The sequence below is a fragment of the Rhinopithecus roxellana genome, chromosome 12 (genome assembly GCF_007565055.1).
Source record: "Rhinopithecus roxellana isolate Shanxi Qingling chromosome 12, ASM756505v1, whole genome shotgun sequence".
Taxonomy (NCBI): domain Eukaryota; kingdom Metazoa; phylum Chordata; class Mammalia; order Primates; family Cercopithecidae; genus Rhinopithecus; species Rhinopithecus roxellana.
The window spans coordinates 29,972,384-29,994,723 of record NC_044560.1 but is presented as its reverse complement, the minus strand read 5'-3'; the positions used below and the strand labels follow the sequence as shown (position 1 = coordinate 29,994,723).

The 22,340-nt window shown below is 54.5% G+C and overlaps 1 protein-coding gene across 8 annotated transcripts in view; it reads left to right on the top strand.

The window, feature by feature from the left end:
* Nucleotides 1-22,340, top strand: part of KCNAB2 (potassium voltage-gated channel subfamily A regulatory beta subunit 2) — a 111,869-nt gene that overhangs the window by 75,588 nt on the left and 13,941 nt on the right. For all 8 annotated transcript variants that reach the window (XM_010357415.2, XM_010357411.2, XM_010357412.2 and 5 more), the window contains 6 exons: nt 5,102-5,145; nt 6,071-6,108; nt 15,024-15,103; nt 18,062-18,106; nt 20,251-20,295; nt 21,751-21,794. In XM_010357415.2, the coding sequence (XP_010355717.1) occupies nt 5,102-5,145; nt 6,071-6,108; nt 15,024-15,103; nt 18,062-18,106; nt 20,251-20,295; nt 21,751-21,794 (296 nt within the window). The remainder of the gene's footprint in view (nt 1-5,101; nt 5,146-6,070; nt 6,109-15,023; nt 15,104-18,061; nt 18,107-20,250; nt 20,296-21,750; nt 21,795-22,340) is intronic.

The window sequence follows — 22,340 nt, the reverse complement described above, 5'->3', positions numbered from 1 at the left end:
ACAGACTGTTCCCATTGCATTTGGGAATCTTCTGGGTTTATAGCTGGTATTGGTGCCAACCTGAAAAGCATTGTGAGTCCATCCTGATGCCTGAGCTGTGTGGCTTAAACCTCTGCAAAACCAATGCCTGAGAGTTGGGCCTCGTGTGAAAACTGCGTCATCTAAGCCAACCCATTCTGGAGGTGAATTCTGGGATGACTCTGGGGTCCTGTATCCACATTCGTGTCTCTTCCTTCCCTGTGTCCCAGGAGGGTGGGATATGCTTTAATGAACCTCTGGGCTGAAAGTGTCTAATCCTCTAAGCTTAATGACAGTCCAGAATGGAATTCTCTGTTTAAAAGCTCTGGAGTTTACATCTTTTGTTAAGTAGGGATCAAAAGCTAGAATTAGGGCCAGGTGAGGTGGCTCACGCCTGTGATCCCAGCACTTTGGGAGACTGAGGAGGGTGGGTCACTTGAGGTCAGGAGATCAAGACCAGCCTGGCCAACATAGTGAAACCCTGTCTCTACCAAAAAATACAAAAATTAGCTGGGCATGGTGGTGCGCACCTGTAATCCCACCTTGGGATTCTGAGGTGGGAGAATTACTGGAACTTGGGAGGCAGAGGTTGCAGTGAGCCAAGATCACGCCACAGCACTCCAGCCTGGGTGACAGAATGAGAGCCTGTCTCAAAAAAATAAATAAAGCTAGGAGTGAACCAAACATGTATACGTATATTTTTTGGTTTAGATACCTATTGCCTTCTGTGACTTTTATGTCAGTCTTAGGATCTCAAAGGACTTAAAAGCGGGACTATTTCTAAACATAAGGCACTACGTAATTGGAAAGTGTGGCTGTTAACACTGTTTCCCTCCTAAAACTCACTGAGGAGTGGCTCTCCAAGAGGGTGAGTCCTCACCATGCCCATGTGTGTGCTTATGTGTGCATGCACACACATGCGTACTGGAGGCAGAGAGGGCAAGACAGGGCAGTGAAAGGGAGTGTTCATCAAGCTGGCAGTCTGCGGACCAGAGTTCAAATCCCAGCCCTAGCACTGTCTGACTGAGAGCGGGTTTGCAGTCTGCGGACCAGAGTTCAAATCCCAGCCCTAGCACTCTCTGACTGAGGGACCCCATCTCTCCAATGGAGTTGCAAACAGAGCCTTATACCTGGCCAGGCCTGGGAGCTTTCCTTGCTGTTGTCACGGCGAGAGGTAGGTTCATAGCCCTGTAGGATGAGGTGCAGTTTCACAGGGGCTGAGATGGGCCTGGCAATCCAAAGCCTGTGCCATTGTGCACCCCCGCCCCGGGCCTCTCCCATCCTGCTCATGCGGTACCTGCTTAATGCATTGCTGCACAGGGACTGTCCCAGGGCCACAGCCAGGGTGCAAGCGAGGGGCAGCAGGGACTGAGGGGGAGCCTGATCCCAGCCTCCCTGTGACTCTGACCTCCTCCCTGGGAAGCTGGCCCTTCCCAGTGGTGTGCGCCAGGCACAGCTGTCCAGTGATGCGCACAGTCCACAGGTATTAGGAAACTTAAAGGTGCATGGCCAGTACCAGTCACCACATTCTTGCCCAAGGGCCTAAGGCATACTCAGTGTGGGATGGCAGGAGGCCAAGCCTGATAAGTAAGGGAGGGGCCAGCACCTGGTCCCGAGAGTCTGACCCCAGGGCCTGGGCTTCTCAGCCCTGAATTACTCCCCAACATCGTCCCAAACAAGCACTCCCTGGGACCCTGCCACTGCCAGCTCCAATTAGAAGGCAAAGACTGGAAGCCCAGCCTGTCCTTAGGGAGCCTGGAATCTGGGAGCAGGGCAGGTGTGCAAACAGATCATCACTGCACAGAGCAGACAGGCGAGCAGGGCACTAACAGGAGCCGTCCCATCTGCCTTCCTCTGGGACCAGCTAACCAAGGCCACGGTGCTCGCCCTTCACCGGATCACAGTTTTGTCCTCTGCCCAGGTGGCTCCAATGAAAGGCCCCAAACTCCTCTTTGTAAAATGACCTGTCATTTCCCGGAGCCTTCCAGCTCTGGCCCTTCCCAAGTCTGAAGTGCAGTTTTTAGGGTGTGCAGCATCCAGGGGCTCCACGATGGGCATGGGCGCTCCCCTCCAGCAGAGGTTATGCCTTTGAGTCCTCGCTGGGCGTTTTCCAGACCCCAGGAGAGACATGAGGCAAGTTAATGAAGACCAACAGTATTTGGGTTTCGAGGTGTTGACCGCCTGCTTCATTAGGATGTCAAGTTGTAAAGAGGAGGAAGGAATCGGTAGGAAATGGTTTCTGTGTCTGGGAAGTTTCAAGTGCAGCAGCCCCGCCCAGACCCGGCTGAGACGTGTGCTCCCCACCCCCACGCAGCAGCTATGCTTACACAGCGTTCAGCCTGGAGGTGCCCTGTCCCTTTGCATCCCTTCTCCCGAGGCCTGGCAGCGGATGGCAGAACCAATACCATCATTTTCACAGGGAAACAAGTTGAGCAGAGTAATTGTGGCATCACGTGGTGCCCTAGTTTTGTTAAATTAGTCCTGTGGGTGGTGAGTGGAAGAGCGGCTGAACCCGGAGCCCACTCGGGGAAGCGGGCCCATTTCCCACCAGTCAGACCAGGAACAGATATGGAATCAGGGGCAGGGGCAACTTTTGTCAGCCCTCCCCAAACTGGCGACCAAGGGGCGCCTCTTCTCTTCGCCCCAACCTGGCCTTTAGCAGAGCATCTTCAAGCAACTGCTCCCCACAGTCACTCATGGACGTGGTTTTGCAGAGGTGGGGGCCTGGCCTCCCTTCTCCATGCCCAAATGTGTCTAGACCAGTGGGGTCCAGGGCTCTGTGAACACCCAGATGTTGCAAGCAAGGTTCTGAGGGCATATGTATCTGATCGTATTTCCAGGCTTTATCTGTTTTTGCAAAGGGGTTATGACCCCAAAGCAGCCGAGAGGCACTGGTCAGAACCTCCAGCCCTTTGCTTCATTATTGGATTCCTACTAAGCAACTTTATAATTTCCTACCACAGTTACTTTCTAGCCAGCATGGGGGAAGTTAACCTAAACTTCTAAACTGACCAGGCTCGTGCAGAATGTATTAGTGATACAGTCGGGCTGTTCTCTCTGGCAGTCACAGACATGAGTTATTCTGGGTTGGAACATGCCAGCAATGCAGAGGGTACTATCAGATTATTTCTTTGATGTATAAGGAGGAAAAAGGAAACTTCAGTTCCTTTTTAACATGGTAATAGTTAAAGCTTATTTGATTTGTCTGTTGTTTTTGAATAAGAAAAGGTCACCCTCCTGCTGTCTTTGGGAAATGAGACACGTGAGTCAGTGTCCTGTGGCCTTCTGTCCTCACGGATCTCCTTCTGTCCTCATGGAAGCCACCATGAGAAAGGCAGCCTTGTGAGCCCATTCTACAGATGAGAACACTGAGGCATCAGGCCACTCCATAAAATGCCCAGAGTCCTCCAGCCAGGAAAGGTGAACCAGGATTTGGGCTCTGGCTTCAGTCTCTGCCCATAGCCGCCGCCCGGTCCTCCCCTTTCCTGAAAGAAAACTCGCCTGTTCTTATGTTCTCCTTTAGGGAAAATCCCAGCTCTGCCTACAGGAGCAATAGCTGGCAGCTGGACTGGCTTTAATGGGAAATTAAAAAATAAACCTAGGCAATTTTAAAGTACCTTCAATTTGGTGACACGTTCAGCTGTTTTCAAGCTGCTTAGTAGTAGTATATCCACTCGTGATATAGGAGTCCAGGAGTCTTATAACCAGGGAAACTGAGGCTGGGAGGGACAGAGTGGGCTCATGTCAGAAGTCAGGGGGTCAGAATGAGGCTCGAGCCCCATGCCGCCTTCCCAGGGGCCAGGCTTGGACAGGAAGAGGATTAACTGAGGACTTCGCATCCTCCGAAGTTAGAAGGGTCGTGGCCCCAGGGAAATGCAGGGCCCTTGGGCCAGGAGGCTGGGCCTCACCCGCTGGTAACTCATGGCTCTCACTCCCCACCTCCTAGAAGCAGCTGCCCCTTGACCAGATGCTGGCAGCTGGATCCCGCAAGGGAAGTGGAATCTGACCCCTGATGAGTCCAGGCCTGGCTGCAGCTGTGAGACCCACCTGGCCACTTGCCAACTTCATCATCTGGGCAGATCAGGACCTGCTAAACAGGCTGGGGGTGGGATGCACGCCACCATGGTGGGGAACGTAAGCTGGGAGCCAACTGCCTGGGTGGGATCCCAGCTCCTCCACCTGCTGGGCAGGTCTCATCCCGTGGGAATCGATGTCACAACAAGCAAGGCACCTGCCACATACGGCTCCCGGGAGGATCTGGGGACGGGATGCCTGGGGACCGCCTGGCCTGCTGCAATCCCGTGGGCTCCCAGGTGACCTGTGCCAGGACAGACCAGCATGACTGGTCCTCAGCAGAGGGCTGCCACCCTCCTTCACCTCCTAAGGATGGTCATGATGGCCCAAGGCCCATTCCTGTGAACCCTGGGATGCACCGCAGCGGGTGGGCGCCTCAGTGGCCCTGGGAAGGAGCCCGGGCAGCTGTGCCTGGTTAGGAGGCCTGCGCTGCCAGGCTCTGCCGCGGCTGTTGGGCCTGGTTCTGGCTGTAACAAAGGAAGGGCTGGCCTTGCTTAAGAACTGGCAGCCCCATCATGGAGCTCCCCGCACCCTGAGGGACAGATGCACAGGCCATGTGGTCCGGTGCCCAGGACGATCTCCTGCCCTAGTCTCTGGAGACAGGAAGAAGAGACACAAAATCAAAATTGCGGCCTCAGAGAGGAGGGAAGAGGCGGCTCTCTGCAAGGGGCACCACATAGATGGTGCCATGGGGCTGAGACCAGCCCGGTGTCACCATGAAACAGCGTCCCTCTGCATTTCCATCTGTCCTCGAGACCACTCTGCAGATCCCCAGTGGGCACCAGCAGGGCCCGTGCCAGCAGCGTGGTGTGGGCTGGGGGCAGCTGGCACTTTACCCCTGCGGTGCCTGAGCAGAAGCACCTGTCTGAAGGTCCCCGGTGCCTTTCGGAGCCTCCAAACACACACTGACTGTTGGGGGAGTGGTTCGGGGCTGGCCCTGGCAGGACCTGAGCCTGGCTGGCGGGGTCCTGCCTGGGTGCTGAGAACTCACGTGGCGTTTGTTTTTCAGGAACCTGGGCAAGTCTGGCCTGCGGGTCTCCTGCCTGGGACTTGGTGAGTGTGGTGGTCCCCTCCATCCCACCAGGGAAACAGGCTGTGGGGGGGCCGGACATGGGCTGAACTGGACACCCCTTGGGAGGCAGGGTGGCCCGGCCTTTGGTACTCCCCAGGGAGTAGCTGCACCCAGAGCCCAGGATTCAGGGGGGCTCGGTTGCCATGGCAACAAAGAGGCAGGTGGGAGGGGGCCTGGGATAGAGGAAGAGAGAGACACAACCTCAGCAGAGGAGGTGAGGCGGATACTAGGGGCCCCTCCGTACACGGTCCCCACCCCACACCACAAAATCAGAGGCCCTTCCGGCCCCGGGAGTGCAAGGAAGACACCTTACCTTCCACGGCAGGCTCAGCTTACGAGTCCCTCCTGGAGCACCATTGGATTTGGCCCTTTTTCCTCTCCTGTCAGATGCAAGGCCTGTTTCCAGAACGTGCAGTCCCCATCTCCCCTGTGCATGCAGTACACACACCCCACACACACAGCGCCCACTGCAGTACGCATACCCTGCCCCGAACCACCACCCACTGCCCTGACATCGCCCTCCCCGCTCCGTCCCAGCAGGAGCACGCAGATGCCACCGTCAGACCTGGTGTGTTTTCAGAGAGGCGTCCCTTGTGCCTTTCCTTGCAGCATGTGGAGCTACCTCAGCGCAGCTCTGACAAGCATTTCAAAAGCCCCAGACCTGCTGGGCCCATAGCCAGCAACCCGCCCTAGAGACTTTCGTCCCCTCAGTTTAGTGACCCCAAGAGAGCAGGACTTTCTCTGAAGGCCAGGTGTCCACGCACACCAAGGACACCCTGGCCACAGAGCAGCACAGAGGGACTCCTGTGGCTGCCCCCTGGGCCCTGCAGCCTGAGGCCTGAGCACCGACGGGAGAATCTGGCTTGCTGCTGGGTCCTTAACTTGAACCCCTGTGTCTCCTTCCAGGAACATGGGTGACCTTCGGAGGCCAGATCACCGATGAGGTAAGACAGGGGCTCTCCCGGCACCCCAGAGCCCAGCATGGGCTCGCTAGAGCACACAGGTTAAGTCTGCTGCAGGGACCAGTGAGCACGTGCTCCCGGGAGCCAACGCGGCAGCCTGCCTCCCTCTTTCTGTTTTGCGAAGGCGCCCTGCCCCAGGGGAGAGTAGAGAGGTGAGCCAGGTGGCCGCGGCCAAAGGGAATGCTGAGTCTGGTGCCATCACCCAGCAGTAGACGCCTCGGGCCTCAGCATGTCCCTTAAGCTCCCCAGGACTCAGATTTCCCACACGCTTGACCCCCATTCCACAGTTAACGAGGAGAGTTCAGGGTGCACATGCTTCCCAAATTCTGAAGCCGGATGCAGATTCTAGCTGCCCACATGCCATGGAGACTCCAGTAACTATCTATTGAGGTCATGTGGAATACAGCCCCTGCAGTGCTTGCTGTAAGCTGAAGAACCCGAGATCTGCATTTCACCCAGCATCCACCATCCGTTTCCCAGCTGCTGTGAACCATGTGGATCGCAGTCAGATGTATTTTGTTGCGGGAAGTCAGGGACCCCGAACGGAGCCCCACCTCTGATGTATTTGCTGGGGCTCATGTCCCCACAATTGGAACAAGAAAGTGAACACTAAGGAAAAGCCAGCTTGTATGCTGCCAGCGCCTCTGGGTCTCTCGGAAGGGCAGGGACAGCACACGCCCAGACATGCTTCTGGACAGTGAGGCAGCATCTCAGAAATGAGAGCGGTGGCATTTGCTCAGACAGCTCTGGGCATCTGCACAAGAAGCAATTTTCGCATTTGTCCTACTTAGTACTAGAAAGGTTGTGTTTAAAAATTGATCAGCGAATTGATGTGAGACCTTGTTAGCTGTGATTGCTCAGATTTCCAAGGGAAAGCTTTGCTTCTATCAAAATTTAAATGCATATAGTTTGTGTTTGGGGTCACTTTTATCTTTTTTTTTTTTTTTTTTTGAGACGGAGTCTCGCTCTGTCTCCCAGGCTGGAGTGCAGTGGCGCGATCTCAGCTCACTGCAAGCTCTGCCTCCCGGGTTTACGCCATTCTCCTGCCTCAGCCTCCCGAGTAGCTGGGACTACAGGTGCCTGCCACCACGCCCAGTTAGTTTTTTGTATTTTTTTAGTAGAGACGGGGTTTCACCGTGTTAGCCAGGATGGTCTCGATCTCCTGACCTCATGATTCGCCCATCTCGTCCTCCCAAAGTGCTGGGATTACAGGCTTGAGCCACTGCGCCCAGCCCACTTTTATCTTTAAGACAGTAGCTGGTCAAGTGCGTTGACTCACACCTGTAATCCCAGCACTTTGGAAGGCTGGGGCGGGCGGATCACCTGAGGTCAGGAGTTCGAGACCAGCCTGGCAAACATGGTGAAACCCCATGTCCACTAAAAATACAAAAATTAGTTGGGCGTGGTGGCAGGTGCCTGTAATCCCAGCTACTCAAGAGGCTAAGGCAGGCGAACTGCTTGAACCCAGAAGGGAGAGGTTGCAGTGAGCTGAGATCATATCACTACACTCCAGCCTAGGCCACAAAGTAAGACTCTGTCTAAAAAAAAACAAAACAAAAAGACAGTAGCTGGTTATAGGATGATTTTCCCCTTGCTTTGAAGTTGCTGGATAGGCGCTATCTCAGGATCTCAGGGTGAAGTCTGGAGTTATTAAGGCAAAAGGAATTGCCTTACCTTAGCCCACCAGATTGGTTCATATGAGCTCGGGGGCCCATATGGTTCAATCTGAATCAGCCTTGCCTGACTCGGCCTCGTTTCCCTTTCGATGTGGTTTCTAAAGCAGGATGGGAGAATTCTGTAGAAGGGCATAACTTCATTTCCAAACAATATTAGCTGGGTGGCCTGTGATGTCCTTGTGGGAAAGATATAAACAAGCAGACAGACTAGACCCATCCAACGAGATGACGTTTTCACCAGCAAACCAGGCCCCCCTCAGAGCATTAATGAATGGCCCAGTGGCAGCCCCGCTGGCCCAGACCTATGCAGTGTCTCCATCAGGAACACAGTGATGGACACGTGTGAAGATATTGGAGGTCATTTCTAGATGACACCAAGTTGGAAGGACAGAGAATAAAAGAGATGGCAGAGACGGGGTTCTGAATGGTTGTGGCAGGTGAAAATGGCTTAGCAAAGGAGCAAGACAAATTTTTGTATTAATCCTACAGTTAGTGTCAAAAAAGAAATCAATATGTCTAGAACAGGGGGCCCACCTGGCTGTGGTTCAGATGAAGAGGATTTGTGCACTTCAGGTTCTGTGGCTCAGTCCAAGCCAGCAAGGAAGCAAGGACCATCCTGGACTGCTTTTTTTGTTTTCAGTTTTTTATTACATATATGAAACATAAAATTTGCCTTTTTAACCATTTTTAAGTGTACAGTTCAGTGGCATTAAGTACATTCACATACTCTGCCACCCTTACCAATATCTGTTTCCAAAATATTTCATCACCCCAAACAGGAGCTCTGCACCTTTAGACAATAACTTCCCATCCCCTGGTCACCTCTAATCTACTTCCTGTCTATGAACTCTGCAGGCTATTTGTATAAATAAAGTTTTATTGGGACATAGCCACGCCCATCATTTACATGTAGTGGCTGCTTTCACTCCACAAGGGCAGAGCTAAGTAATTGCAACAGAGACTCTGTGGCCCACAGTGCCTGAAGCATTTAGTATGTGTACCTTTACAGAAAAGTCTTGACGTCCCCTGTTGCATGGGCCGCAGCAGCTGTGCCCTGCAGTATCTGCAGGGTTGTTGTGTGAACAGCAGCTCAGCCAGTTCTATGCCATGCCAGGAACCAAATGAAAGCTTGCCCAGGGATGGAACAAACCACCTGGTGAGGCAGGAATGACAGCCACCCTCACATGGCACAGGGCAGAGTCCACAGTTTGTAGGACACCATCACATGCTCAGCCAGTGCTCCCAGGAGCCCATGAAGGGATCAGACCACACTAGGGACCCTAAGATGACATGACGCCTGTCGGAGCCACCACCATGGTGGTTTCAGGTCTCCAGCCCTCCTGTTGTTAGGTGCCCTTTCTGTGGCCTCACACTCCCCATTAGAAGCATGTGTTCAAGACAAGCCAAACAATACAAATTTAATAGAAGTAGTGGCTGAGAACCTTACACTTATTATCTCACCTAATCCTCTATCACCCCAGGAGGCAGGTGCTATTCCCAGTTCAAGGAAGCTGAGCCTCTGGCCATAAACAGGTAAAGGGGACTCACCTGGCCGCTGGCCACGGGGCATTCCACCTGGTGCTCTTTGCCTCAACGCTTGTGGCCAGAGCTCAGCTGTGGGGTAACCGTACTGGAGTAGGGACAGATTCCTTGTCGCCCCAGATGGGGTGACAGGGAGGTGGCCCATATGTCTCCTGAGCTTCCTTCTGACTTCAGTAACTGGAACCTAGATACTGGAAGGAACAAAAAGTCACAAAATAAAGTCTCCATAAAATGAACCAGGATGGAGCCACAGAGAGGAGGTCTTTAGAAGTCATGTTTTAGGTCTGGGGGCGGTGGCTCATCCATGTAATCCCAGCACTTTGGGAGGTCGAGGCAGGAGGATCACAAGGTTAGGAGTTCAAGACCAGCCTGGCCAATATGGTGAAACCCATCTCTACTAAAAATACCAAAAAATTAGCCAGGTGTGGTGGTAGGCACCTGTAATCCCAGCTACTCGGGAGGCTGAGGCAAGAGAATTGCTTGAATCTGGGAGGCAGAGGTTGCAGTGAGCTGAGATCGTGCTACTGCACTCCGGCCTGAATGACAGAGCGAGACTCCATCTCGGGGGGGAAAAAAAAAAAACTCATATTTTGAAGGACAGCATAGGAAAGGCCCGTGACAGCAAATGGAAAACGCAGCCAGTGTAGACAGCAGCGGCGCAGACAGCAGTCTGTGGAGTAGAGCTTCAGTTTTCTAGGGAAAGGGCAGAAAAACCTGGAAGAAAAACTACAGCAAAATCATAGCCATAAAAACATAAATAAATAAAACAGTGAGAAAGCAGAGCCCCACAATGCCGTGAGTCCTTCCCTCTCTTTCCTGCCTCTGGTCCTCCCAGTCCCAGGCGCCACCCTGGATGCAGCTGGAATTGTGTGGTGGCTTCGTTTTTGCTGAGGGACAGGTTAGTGTCGGTGTCTGCCATGCCGGACCCTGCTGATCCAGCTGCCTGCACGCCCTCGGAGGTCTGTGATGACCACAGGCGTCTGTGATTGGTCCACAGGCATCTGTGATTGGTCCACAGGCGTCTGTGATTGGTCGGGCTTTCCTCCCCAGAGGGAACCAGGCGTGCCCAGGGCCACTGTGCTCTGGAGTGGAGAGCGCCGAGCCCTTTGTTCTTGTCTGTGAACAGGAGTGGGAGGCCTCCCAGTGGGCAGAGCAGAGCCAGGAGCAGCCAGGTCCCCGCCTCAGGCTTGCGGAGCCCCTGCTTAGCGCCAGCTTCCTGCCTGCTCCCAGCCTCTTCCCAGTCACTCTCTTTCTAGAGAGGACACTTTCTCCAGTGGTCAAACATGCTGTGGAGAGGGTGTGAGCTGCCTGTGGCTGGTGTAACAAGTAGCCACCAATGCATGGCTGAAAACAGCAGCAACGTATTCTCTCATGGCTCTGGGGGCCAGAGATCCAAACTCGGTACCCCTGAACCTAAGTCCAGGAGTCAGCCAGGCCGGGCTCCCTTCTCCAGGCCAGTACCCTTCCTGGCCAAAGCCCAGGAGTCAGCCAGGCCGGGCTCCCTTCTCCAGGCCAGTACCCTTCCTGGCCAAAGCCCAGGAGTCAGCTGGGCCAGGCTCCTTTCTCCAGGCTAGGACCCTTCCCGGCCTCTTCAGCGTCCGGCACTGCTGGCCGTCCTGGACTTGTGCCCACATCCTGCAGTCTCTGACCCTGTGGACACTCTCCCTCCTTCTCTTCTGTCTGTCAGGTCTCCATCTGTCTCGTCCTCATATGGTCACCTGTGATGGCACTGAGGGCCCACTTAGCTAAGCCAGGACATTCTCCCCATTGCAGAGTACTCACGTTAATCCCATCTGCAAAGTCCCTGTTTCTACCTAAGGTCACATTCCCAGGTTCCAGGGACCTGATACCTTTGGAGAACCATTATTTAGTTGACTGCAGAGAAGAAAGTAGAAAAAGGAGGGCAGGGGGCGGGGGTCCTGACAACAGGGCAGTCGGGAAGCAGAAGAGGGCAAGGAAGCCATGTGGTGGTCCAGAGACAGAGCCTTCTGGGGGCCGAGGGGACAACCAAGGCCAAACCCTAAGGTCAAGTGTTGGGGAGAAGGGGGTTCAGGAGATAGAGTCGGGGGTCAGGGTGCAGATCTGGTGGGGACTTTGGCTTTGACCCTCTGCGAGATGGAAGCCCCTGGAGGGCTTTTGCATGGAGGAACGTTGACCTGATTTAAAAGGTCTGCCAAGGCTCGCCCCGGCTGCTGCACTGGGAATAGCCAGTCATGAGGGTGTCTCAAAGTTCGGCGTGTGCACGATCCGATGCACTTAGAAGGCACATCCTGATGTGGCAGGGCTGTCGTGGAGCCTGGGAGGCCACATTTCTGATCTCATGCTGATGCTGGCCTACGGTCCACGCTTTGCCTGGGGCAGGTGCAGAGAGAGAGGATGGAAGCAGAGAGCTAGGAGGCTATTGTGAGAAACCAGCCAAGAGCCGCTGGAGGCTCAGATCAGGGTAGGCACAGTGGAGGTGGGGAGAGGGGTCAGATTCTGGACTAATTTGCTGGGAAGCCACAGCAGTGGCTGAACTTCATGCTCCAGTGATGGGAGGATTAGTCAAGGAGGGCTCCCCGGGGTTTGACCTGAGCACAGGTGAGTGAGATCTCAGTGGAGCTGATCCTGCTGCAGGCTGCCTCCCTGGCCCACACCAGCCCCAGGGCCTGGAGTGCCCTCCCCGACCCACTCCCCCTTGCCTGCCTGACAAACTCCTAAGCACCCTTCAAAACCCAGTCTTTGTCCGGCACACTTTGGGAGGCTGAGGCAGGCGGATCACTTAAGGTCAGGAGTTCGAGACCAGCCTGGCCAACATAGTGAAACCTTGTCTCTACTAAAAATACAAAAATTAGCTGGGCTTGGTGGCATGTGCCTGTAGTCCCAGCTACTCGGGAGACTGAAGCAGGAGAATCTTTTGAACCCAGGAGGCAAAGTTTGCAGTGAGCCAGGATCATGCCACTGCACTCCAGCCTGGGCAACAAAATGAGACTCCATCTCCAAAAAATAAAAAAACACCCAGTCTTGGACATTCTGGACACGTGCTACCCCTTGGATGAGTGTTGAACCTTGAGGACATTACACTCATTGAAACAAGCCACAAAAAGGACATAGGGTGTGACTGCGTTTGTCTAAGGTTCCTAGAGTAGTTAAATTCATAAATACCAGAGAATGGTGGGTGCTGGGACTGGGGGCAGGGAGCAGGGAAGGGGAGTTACTGTTCAATGGGTACAGAGTTTCAGTTTAGGAACATGACAGGGAGATGGATAGTGGTGATGGTTACACAACTATGCGAATGTACTTACTGGCACTGAACTACGCTTGAAAAAGGTTAAAATAGTACATTTCATTATATGTATCTTACCACAACTTTAAACATTCTCTTTGATAAATGCAGTAATGTTTTAATTAAACAAAAAGAATGAAAGGGATCTTCATGAGCAGGTGTGGATTGGTTTCTAGGACGTATTGTGAGTGAAAAAATCAGTGAAGAAACATATGGGTAGTGTGCCCGTCCTCCTGGAAGAAAGATGGGGGATAAGAAAATACACATGTCTGAAATACAAAAATGGAAAACAGAGCCCTGGGTCCCCTCCTCTGAGAAGCCCTGGCAGGAGCATGAGTGCCCTAACCACAGGCTTAGCCCCGACGGAGCCCGGCGCACCGTGCCCTCCTGGGCTCTCTCCTCCAGGGCCTGGTTGTCGGAGGCATCTGGGAAGAGTCAGGAGGAAGACGAGGAGGAAACAGTGAGCAGGTGAACAAGCCGCCCCTCTGTCCCTGCTGGAGCCCTGGTGCTGGGAAGCAAAGTGCTAGAGGTGGGGACAGATTCCTGGGTGCTCCCTCAGTGGCTACATCCGGGAGGAGGAGGCTGGAGGAGCAGAAGCAGATCCCTCTGGCAGTGGATGCATTTGATGCATGGATGCATTTGATACCTCAGGGCAGTTGAGCTGCAGCAGGAAGACAGCAATGGAGCCCCAGCAGGTGGGTCCTGAAAACCGACGGCCTCCACCCTTGGGTTTCCTGACTCAAATCACAGCCGCTAACTAACCGGGGCTCAGCTTTGGCTTCGTGCATTTCAGTGTCTGAGATGTTTGGGGATGACTGCCAACGTCGCCAGGCTGCCGGCCAGATTTCCATACACCCCCCACCCACAAACATGCGGCCTTTCTGGCTTCTCTTGAGAAGTTGGCAGATCTCTAGCACCAGGCCCGCCTTTCCACGCGCAACATTTGGGCACGGGCCTTCTCCCATGGGTGCCCCCCAGTGGTGGCTACCCCGCGATCCTCACAGGACACTGTCCTCACTCTCTACACCTCCTGGCCACGAGGGCTTCTGAGCTCAGAAAGGAGAGACGCAGCCCTGTGAAGCCGCCCCTGGCTGGTTTTCTGTCCTACGGTTTTTTAGCATTATTAAGAATTATTCACCCACTCTCTGGCTTGCTGCCGGAGAGGCCTGGTGCTCTGAGCTGCACCAGGGGAAGTGTGACACTCAGAGGGAAGCAGCCCTGTCCGAGGGCCAGCAGCTCGGGGCACCTGTCTCTCCAGCCTCTTGGAGGGAGCTGTCACTTGCAGAGGGGCTCTCCTGGCTCCATGAGTCCCACCTCATGACCAGTTCTTTGCTCATGGAGCACAGTCGCATCCTGACAGCAGCCACGGAGCAAAGTCTGACGGACAGCAGCCCGTTTAGCTCAGGCAGGCATTCATCGATCTTGCCCACGAGGCAGCCACCACTATAGCAGTGTCGCTCGGGGCCGGGAACATGTGCCATTGGAGAAACACTGGCCAAGAGGCTGGAATGGATGTCGCCCGCCGTGCACCAGCTGTGGGGCCTCAGTTGCTCCATCTACAAAAATAACAATTCAGTCCTCATGTGCAGGTGCTGGGAAAAATTCAATGAGATACAACTGAATACATAGCCCTGGCTTTAAGGACATAGACTCATCCCAGCAACGTCCACAGAGCCCCTGCTGGGGACTGCCTTGGTTTCCTAGGACTGCTGTAACACAGTAACATAACCTGGGGAACTGAAACAACAGACCCATGTTCTGTCACCTTCTGGAGGCCAGAGGTCGGATACCAAGGTGTCGGCAGGGCCAGGTTCCCTGCAAAGGCTCTGGAGAAGGGTCCGCCCCATGCCTCTCCCAGCTCCTGGGGGTTGCCCACAGTCCTTGGCTTGTGGACGTGTCAGTCCGGTCTCTGCCTTCATAGTCTCATGGACTTCTGTGTCTGCATTTTCTCTTCTTGTAAATCACCAGTCACATGGGGTTTAGGAGCCACCCTAACACAATACAACCTCATCTTCGCTAATTACGTTCAAGAAGGCCCTATTCCCAAATGAGGTCACCTCTAAGCTTCTGAGTGGACATGAATTCTGTGGGGATACTGTTCAACCCAGTACAGGTGCTAAGCCCTGTGATGACCCCAACTGATGGGGTCCCTGCTCTCAAGAAATTCACAGTCCTCCGCAGTTTCCTCATTCCTTTGGCCTTCTTTATTCTTCTTGGTGGGTCTCTTACTGAGAGCTGCCTCCATCCCTCTCCTGTGGCAGGAGAGGGCAAGTAGAGAGCCCACAGGGGAGCCTGTCGGGCCCTGGGGGGCAGGGCCTAGACGTGGGGAGGCCTCCCAGGCCAAGAGGGTGGTGCTCAAGAGCCTCTGAGCCCCACTCCCGGCTGGCAGGACAGTGCCGGTTTTCTCGTTTCAGATGGCAGAGCAGCTCATGACCTTGGCCTACGATAATGGCATCAACCTCTTCGATACAGCAGAAGTCTACGCAGCCGGCAAGTATGTGTCTTTTCGCATGGGAAAAAGTGGTGCAGAATGCCTGGGCAGAGCCGGAGCTGCAGGGATGCCTGCCACTCACATTCCCAAGAGTGCTCACAAATGCACCTTGCGCCCTGCTTTCATTTTTAAACTCTGAATGGTTTTAGGAGGTATTATTTTCACAGGGCTGGAATTGCAGAACGCTTGGACACTGGTCGCTTGCTAAACTCCCCATGGAGTCACCAGGGGGACCACAGTCCCTCTGGTGCCAAAGATGCTGTGCTGGGTGAGAGGCACGATTAAGCTGCTGTCCTGGGCTCTCTTGATATGCCTGACATTTTGACATTTCATGTCTCACTAGTGCAACTGGGGCTGCAGGGCCTGCAGGGCCTCAGAGCTAGGGAGGGCAGGCTCCGGCCGAGTGCTGTGGGGAGCACTTCCCACCTTGGCAGTGAACTTTCCTGCTCAATTATGTAAAAGCTCAGCCCTCTTCAGCCAGGCTGTTGGCTTCAGTTTTAAAGACTGGCTGTAATCAAATCATCCACTCTCCTGCATTGGGTTTCCAGAAGTCAGCTTTTGTTTGTGAAATCATTTGTTGGCCCTCTCTTCATCCTGCTTCTGCCCCCCTCCTGCCTGGGGCCAGCCGAGTTCCTGTCATCCGGGCAGGCTGCAGGCCTGGGCTGCTGTGCACCGTAGCTGCTTGGCCCGCAGCTGCTTCGTGGGCCCTAGTGGGTTACCAGCAACTGCAGCGGGGCCCAGAGCACCCAACGACAGGGAACCCAACTGAGCCCTACTCAAGTTCCCACCCAGAGCCTGGTGAGCACACAGGCCTGGGGGCTGCCGCTGGGCCCTCAAACCGCCTCCAGCCCCCATCTGCAGCCCTTTTGGCCCTCCTGATGGCACAGCCCCCTCCCACCCCCTCCAGACTGGCAGCAGCTTCCCATCAAAGTGAACCGCTTTCCAGACAGATGAGCCCAGCAGAGGGGTCTGAGGTCAAAAAGCCCAGTGCAGATGCCAAGTCGAGAGGCACCTCCCGTCCCGAGCCCCCCACCTCTTCGCTGCCTGCTTTGGCCTGGGTTTTGCTGCCCAGAAGAACGTGTGGGAGGCAACTCTGTGCAGCCCTGTGGATGGGGCCGGGCGCACCCCATGTCACAGCAGCCACACTCCATCCTCTGTCACTCGCAGTTTCCATGTTCCCCTGTTTAACTGGACACCCAGACTGGTGAGCTGGGCAAGTTCACTGGGTCTCTAGCAGCCATGGGCCTCTCAGAAGCCACTTGCCGGAAGGCCAGGGAGTCAGGGAGCAGCTTCCCCTCGGGTTGCCATTTCTGTGGGATCCCCTGCCCCTCTGCTCCTGAGCCAGCCACTGCGGTTCCTCAGTCCAGCTCAGAGCTGAGCCTCTGGTGGACGCCCATCAGTGACCTCACAGGGGACCTGGGAACTGCATGCCAGGGATAGGCAGGAAGAAACTGCTTTGGGGAGTTTGGGGGAGGCTGAGAGGCAGCTCGCAGGAGGCCAAACCCTTATCTTCCCGAGGCCTCCTGCTTCTTCTGACGCTAATTTGCATACTTCTCGGAGAGCTACAGGATTTCTGTGTCCCGCAAACAGGTGTGAGTCCTACCAAATTCACAGCCAGAGCCACAAGCCACAGGCTTAGGTAACTCACTGTCTGCTGCTCCTCTGCCCCAGGGATCACTGCCAGCTTTTCTCTCTTCCTCCTCCTTTCCTGATCCTTCGTTCGACAAATCAGGGACCAAGGAATAAAAGGAAGAGGCCTAGGGCTGAGTGAATTTTCTGTGCGTCTTGACCATAAATGAGGAGCATTCAGAGCGCATGCTAAACAGCTTGCAAATCAGAGCCCATTATTTCTGAGTGGATGACTCAGGCGCTTTTATAATTGGAATGTAGCACAGTCTCCGTCTGTTGTTTTGCTCAGAAACATTTTGCTACAAGCAGAAAGTTCTTCAAAGTTAATCCAGTGCTGCAGTGCCAGGCGAGGCTGCAACGGCCGCCCATGCCCCCAGCTGGCCTGAGTTTGGTGCAGGACCCGGAGTGATGACAAACAGGACACACAGTGGTCTGCCTAGCATCTGACTCTCTGCTGTTCAACGCAGGAAATGAGAGGGACACGTGCACCCACACACGTGCACCCATGTACACACATATACACAAGCATGCACAGTCTGCTGGAAATCCAGCCCTTGACCCTGAGTACACGTTGATTGTCTCTCAAAACAGAAGATGCACTTGATGAATAATTTACCTTTAGAAAAAGATACTTGGCCGGGCACGGTGGCTCATGCCTGTAGTCCCAGCGCTTTGGGAGGCCAAGGTGGGCGGATCACTCGAGGTCAGGAGTTCGAGACCAGTCTGGCCAACATGGCGAGACCCTGTCTCTACTAAAAATACAAAAATTAGCTGGATGTGGTGGCGTGTGCCTGTAGTCCCAGCTACTCGGGAGGCTGAGGCAGGAGAATCGCTTGAACCCAAGAGACAGAGGTTGCAGAGAGCCAAAATTTCGCCACTGCACTCTAGCTTGGGTGACAGAGCAAGACTCTATCTCAAAAAAAAAAAAAAAAAAACAGATACTTGTGTGGAAATCTTGCCCACCTAATGTTGCCAGGCATTTTCCCTCCGTGAATTTTCAGCTGACTAGAAAATGGGATGCTGGCCTTGCCAAGCTCGACAGCAGCTCCTTCCTTCTCTGTGAGAGCTGGGGCCGCCACTGCTTAGACATGCGTCTGCAGGGGAACATGCCACAGCCATCCTAGTGGGGAGCAATAACACAGCTGCTCCCGCCCCCTCGGGCCAGCCCTCTCTCTCTGGAATGAGCTACTGAGCCAAGGTGGGTGTTAACAGCCTGGCTCTCTGGCCCCAGTGGCATTTTCACAGAGGGAACCAAGTGGCCAGTGGCCACAGTGGGTCTGGGTTTGATTTTTCTGTTTGGCTGTGATGAGATCTCGGTGTCTTGTTTTGCAGGGCTGAAGTGGTACTGGGAAACATCATTAAGAAGAAAGGATGGAGGTAAGGACCCTGCTCTCTGCGGTCTGTCCCTGGGATGGGTGGGGGCGAACTATCCCAGGGTCAGCCTCATCAGCCCATTGTGCAGTGTTGTAAGGCCTGCAAGTCTTCACATTTTTCTTGCTGGGAGGTGGGGAGGAAAATTCAGTTCTCCAAGAGGAGGAGGTGACTCTGCTTGAGAAAAAAGTTGAAGGGAGGCTGAATACACTGTCTGCCCCACCCTAGCGTGCTCACTCCACCTGTCCCAGCTCATCCACAGAGATCCAGAGCACTAGGGTCCCTGCTTGCAAAGTGTCAGGCCAAAAAGAGCTTGGTGTGAGAACGGGCCTGGGTACAGCAGAGGGGTGCTGCTACAGATGGGGGTGCAAAGCCCTTCACCTCTTTCGCTGGAGCACTTAGGGTCAGGGGAGCCAGGGGGCCAGAGAGGGGAGTGGCTCAGAGAGTCTGGGGGCCCTGGGGTTGGATCCCACCCTGCACCTTGTCCACGGGACCTTCGCGGCGTCTCAGCCTCTCTGGAGCTCACTGTTCCCATCTGTAAGGGTGTGTGTAGCGGACCTTCCCGGCAGGGCTATCCTGAGGGTCAGTGGCCCCAAGTCTGTAAATTACCCACTACCTAGCTCAGGGCAGGATGTGTCACACTCCCCTGGGAAGTGGTCCCCTCCAGCATAGACCGGGGAGCGGTCCCCGGGTGTGATGTGGCCCAAAGGTCACAGATCGGGGGCCATCCACCCTTCTCTCCCTGGAGCCTGTGAGCCCTTTCCAGGCCAAGGTCCTCACCCACCTTGGGACCAATCGGGCTGAGCACTTGCCTACATGTTGGGGCTCCCCAGACCCCTGAACACAGCTTTATCTGAAGGTGCTGACAAGCCCCAGGGCCCTGTTTCTTAATAAATGTTTCTTTATTTTCAGAAACATGAGAAGCAGTTATAAAGTTGGGCTCCCTCCTCCCTCCCCTCCCAGTGCCACTCAGAATCCCAGTGTCATTTGTCGGGAAGCGCCCCCCTCCCCATGAATTCCTAACACCCCTTCCTCTTGCCCCATCAAATTTGTTTTTTGGCAACTCTAATCCCAAAAGAAATTCCTCCTCACCCCGTAATTAAAGGAAATTGCACATATTAGCAAATCCCCTGATCATGTCTTTGGCAAATGCGCATGGAGGTGGTGTGGGGTGGTCTGTCTTCCTGGAGGTGACGCTGCCCCTGCCAGAGCTCTGTGGCCGATGCTTCGGGGGCAAAGGAGGCCTCCTGCTCCAGCCTCCTGAGCTGCTTCCCTGAGCAGCCCAGGACCCGGGTGGGAAAGCAGCTCAGCCATGGGGCACCAGGAGGTCATTGTCACCCCCTGGGTGGGGAGTATTCCCTCCTCTGGGAGGGGTCGAGGTCAAATGTGGCCAGGAGGGGCCATCATTGTCCCCCATCCCACCAGGACAAAGCCACTCGTATGGGCATTTGTCTCATGTGGACTTAGAGCAGAAGAACGGATTACTTCCCTTTGTACTGCTCAAGCCCAAATCCTCAGAGTTCTCTGCCTCAGCTACTCAAACCCAGAATCCCATTGGCCTGGCCACACTTGGGCTCCCTATGCCTCCCCTCCCTCCCTAGGTGCCTCCCAAGTTACCCTGACCAGGCGGTCCCACACACATTTTCTGCAACAGGCGTCACATTCTGTAGGGAACGTTGCAGAGCGCTTCCCTGGCTGCCTTCCACTTTCATCTTTCCATCCTCAACTCCTGCCAGATCCCCCCAGAGCCCACCCCTGCCCCCGGCCCACACCTTGGCTCTTGCTGCTTCCTCCACCTGGACCAAATCCATGCACCCCTCGTAGTCCCTGAGCCAGGCCCCCTCCCACATCCTGGGTGGAAGGCATCTCCTCCGGGCTCCGGTCACACTGGGCCCCCACTATCCAACTCCCACTGCCTGACTCACAGTTACTGCCTCGGTGGCTGCCTCCTGGCTCCACGAGGAGCCCACGCATCGCGGCTTGGCACGTGGTACACATCAAATGATGGAGAAGTGCCCATTTCATGGCCCGGGCTCCCAGGCAGGAGGGCTTTCAGGACCTCTGTGTGAGAGATGAGGACGTCGCGAATGAAGGAGGACCCCCCAGGGGCCGGGCCCCATCACACCTCTTCCTTCTCTTCTTTCCCGCAGGCGGTCCAGCCTCGTCATCACCACCAAGATCTTCTGGGGCGGAAAGTAGGTGCAACAGCTGGAGATGCTTCCAGCCCTGGCCCAGCAGCCACAGTCCTGCGCTCCCCAGAGATCCCTGACCTAGAAGGCTCCTAGGGTGGTGGGAGGACAGTCCTGCTTCAGAAAGGAGAGTGGTCAGGGTCTGTCCTGGTCAGGCCCCAGCCCAGTGCCGCTTCCCGTCCCCAGCAGGGGCAGAGCTGGCGTTTCTGCAGCCACCAGCTGTGCCTGGTGCCCATCCCTGTTAAGGGACATCAAATCCAGAAAAGTAGCTGTGGCTGAATTTGCCTTTTACAAAAAACTTTTCTTTTTACTTAGCTTACATGGATTATTTTTTCCTGGTCACTATGGTAACATCATAAAAATTACGGAAAACACAGAAAATCTGTGAACTGCCCAAACCCCCAAACCACTCCAAATTCCCTGGGCCGCCTGTCGTCACCCGTGCAGGTCTCCAAGTGTCTAGCTCCATAGTTTGTGGTCTGGACATACTTGGGCTCATAGGAATTATAACTATGATTCATTTTTTCTTTCTTTCTTTCTTTTATTTTTTATTTATTTTTATTTATTTTTTTGAGACAGGGTCTCACTTTGTCGTCCAGGTTGGAATGCAGTGGCACAATCACGGCTTACTGTAGCTTCAAACTCCTGGGCTCGAGCGATCTTCCCACCTCAGCCTACAGGCATGTGCCACCATACCTGACTAATTTGTCCTTTTTTTTCTTTTCTTTTTTTTTTTTTTTTTTTGAGACAGGGTCTCACTTTGTCACCTAGGCTGGAGTACAGTGGCGTAGTCCCAGCTCACTGCAGCCTCAGCCTCCTGGTTCAAGTGACTCTCCTGCCTCAAGTAGCTGACTCTACGGGCACATGCCACCATGCCCAGCAATTTATATATATATTGTAGAGATAGGATTTTATCATGTTGTTCAGGCTGGTCTCAAACTCCTGAGCTCAAGTAATCTGCCCACCTCAGCTTCCCAAAGCACTAGGATTGCAGGCGTGAGCCACCACACCTGGCCTTAATTTGTCCTGTCATAAGATATGGGGTCTCACTCTGTTGCCCAGGCTGGTCTTGAACTCCTGGACTCAAGTAATCCTCCTGCCTTAGCCTCCCAAAGTGCTGGGATTACAGGCATGAGCCACTGTGCCCAGCCTGATTTGTTCTTGATTTAAGAAATAAAAATAAAAAGTCCAAATGAAACACATGGGTTAGGTTGAAAAACAAAAGCCCCCTTTCCCCTGCTGCTGCCCACCTCCCCTCTGAGCCCTGTGACCAGGCCTGCCCCAGGCCTCTGGGAATTCAGCCCTGTAGCCTCGGGTACCTACCCCCAAAGTGGAATCCAACCCCACACGGCATTTGCTGACCCCGTTTTTGCACCTAACATTGCATCATAAACGTTTCCTGGGAGGGGCCGGGGTGCCAAAACCACTGGCAACATCACACGTGGTCGGCCTGTTTTCCAGGGCGGAGACGGAGCGGGGCCTGTCCAGGAAGCACATAATCGAAGGTGAGGATGCACTCAGGCACCTCAGGGCCCCCACACCTGTGGGATTGTCCTCAGAGGCCAAAGTGAAAGCAGCACAGAGCCTGACCCCCCACCAAGTTACTCAACCAAGGGCCCAATCCCGGGGCACGCGGTGCTCTGGCCTGACCCTCTCCTTCCACCCGGGCAGCACAGGGGGACCCTGCAGGGAACAAGGGCGCCCAGTGGCTGAGCACAGACCACAGACCAGCCTGGGTTTCAATCCAGGTTCGGCCCCGCACTGGCTGAGTGGGTCTTCAGCAAGGAGCAGCCTGCCCCACGCCCCTGCCACAGTATCTGTGCAATAGGGACAGTAAGAGTGCACCCGGCGAGGGTGGCTGGGATGCCCACAGCGCCCAGGAGAAGGTGCATGCCACACAGCCTGGGGCTCAGCATTCACGAGCACTGGAGCAAGGGCACCGGGGTGTCTGGCTCTTGCTGTATTTTTATTGTCTTCATGCCTTTCCTATCCGTGTTCATTTTCTTCAAGGTAATAGATCATTCCATTGAAAATCACCTAGGGGGCCAGCC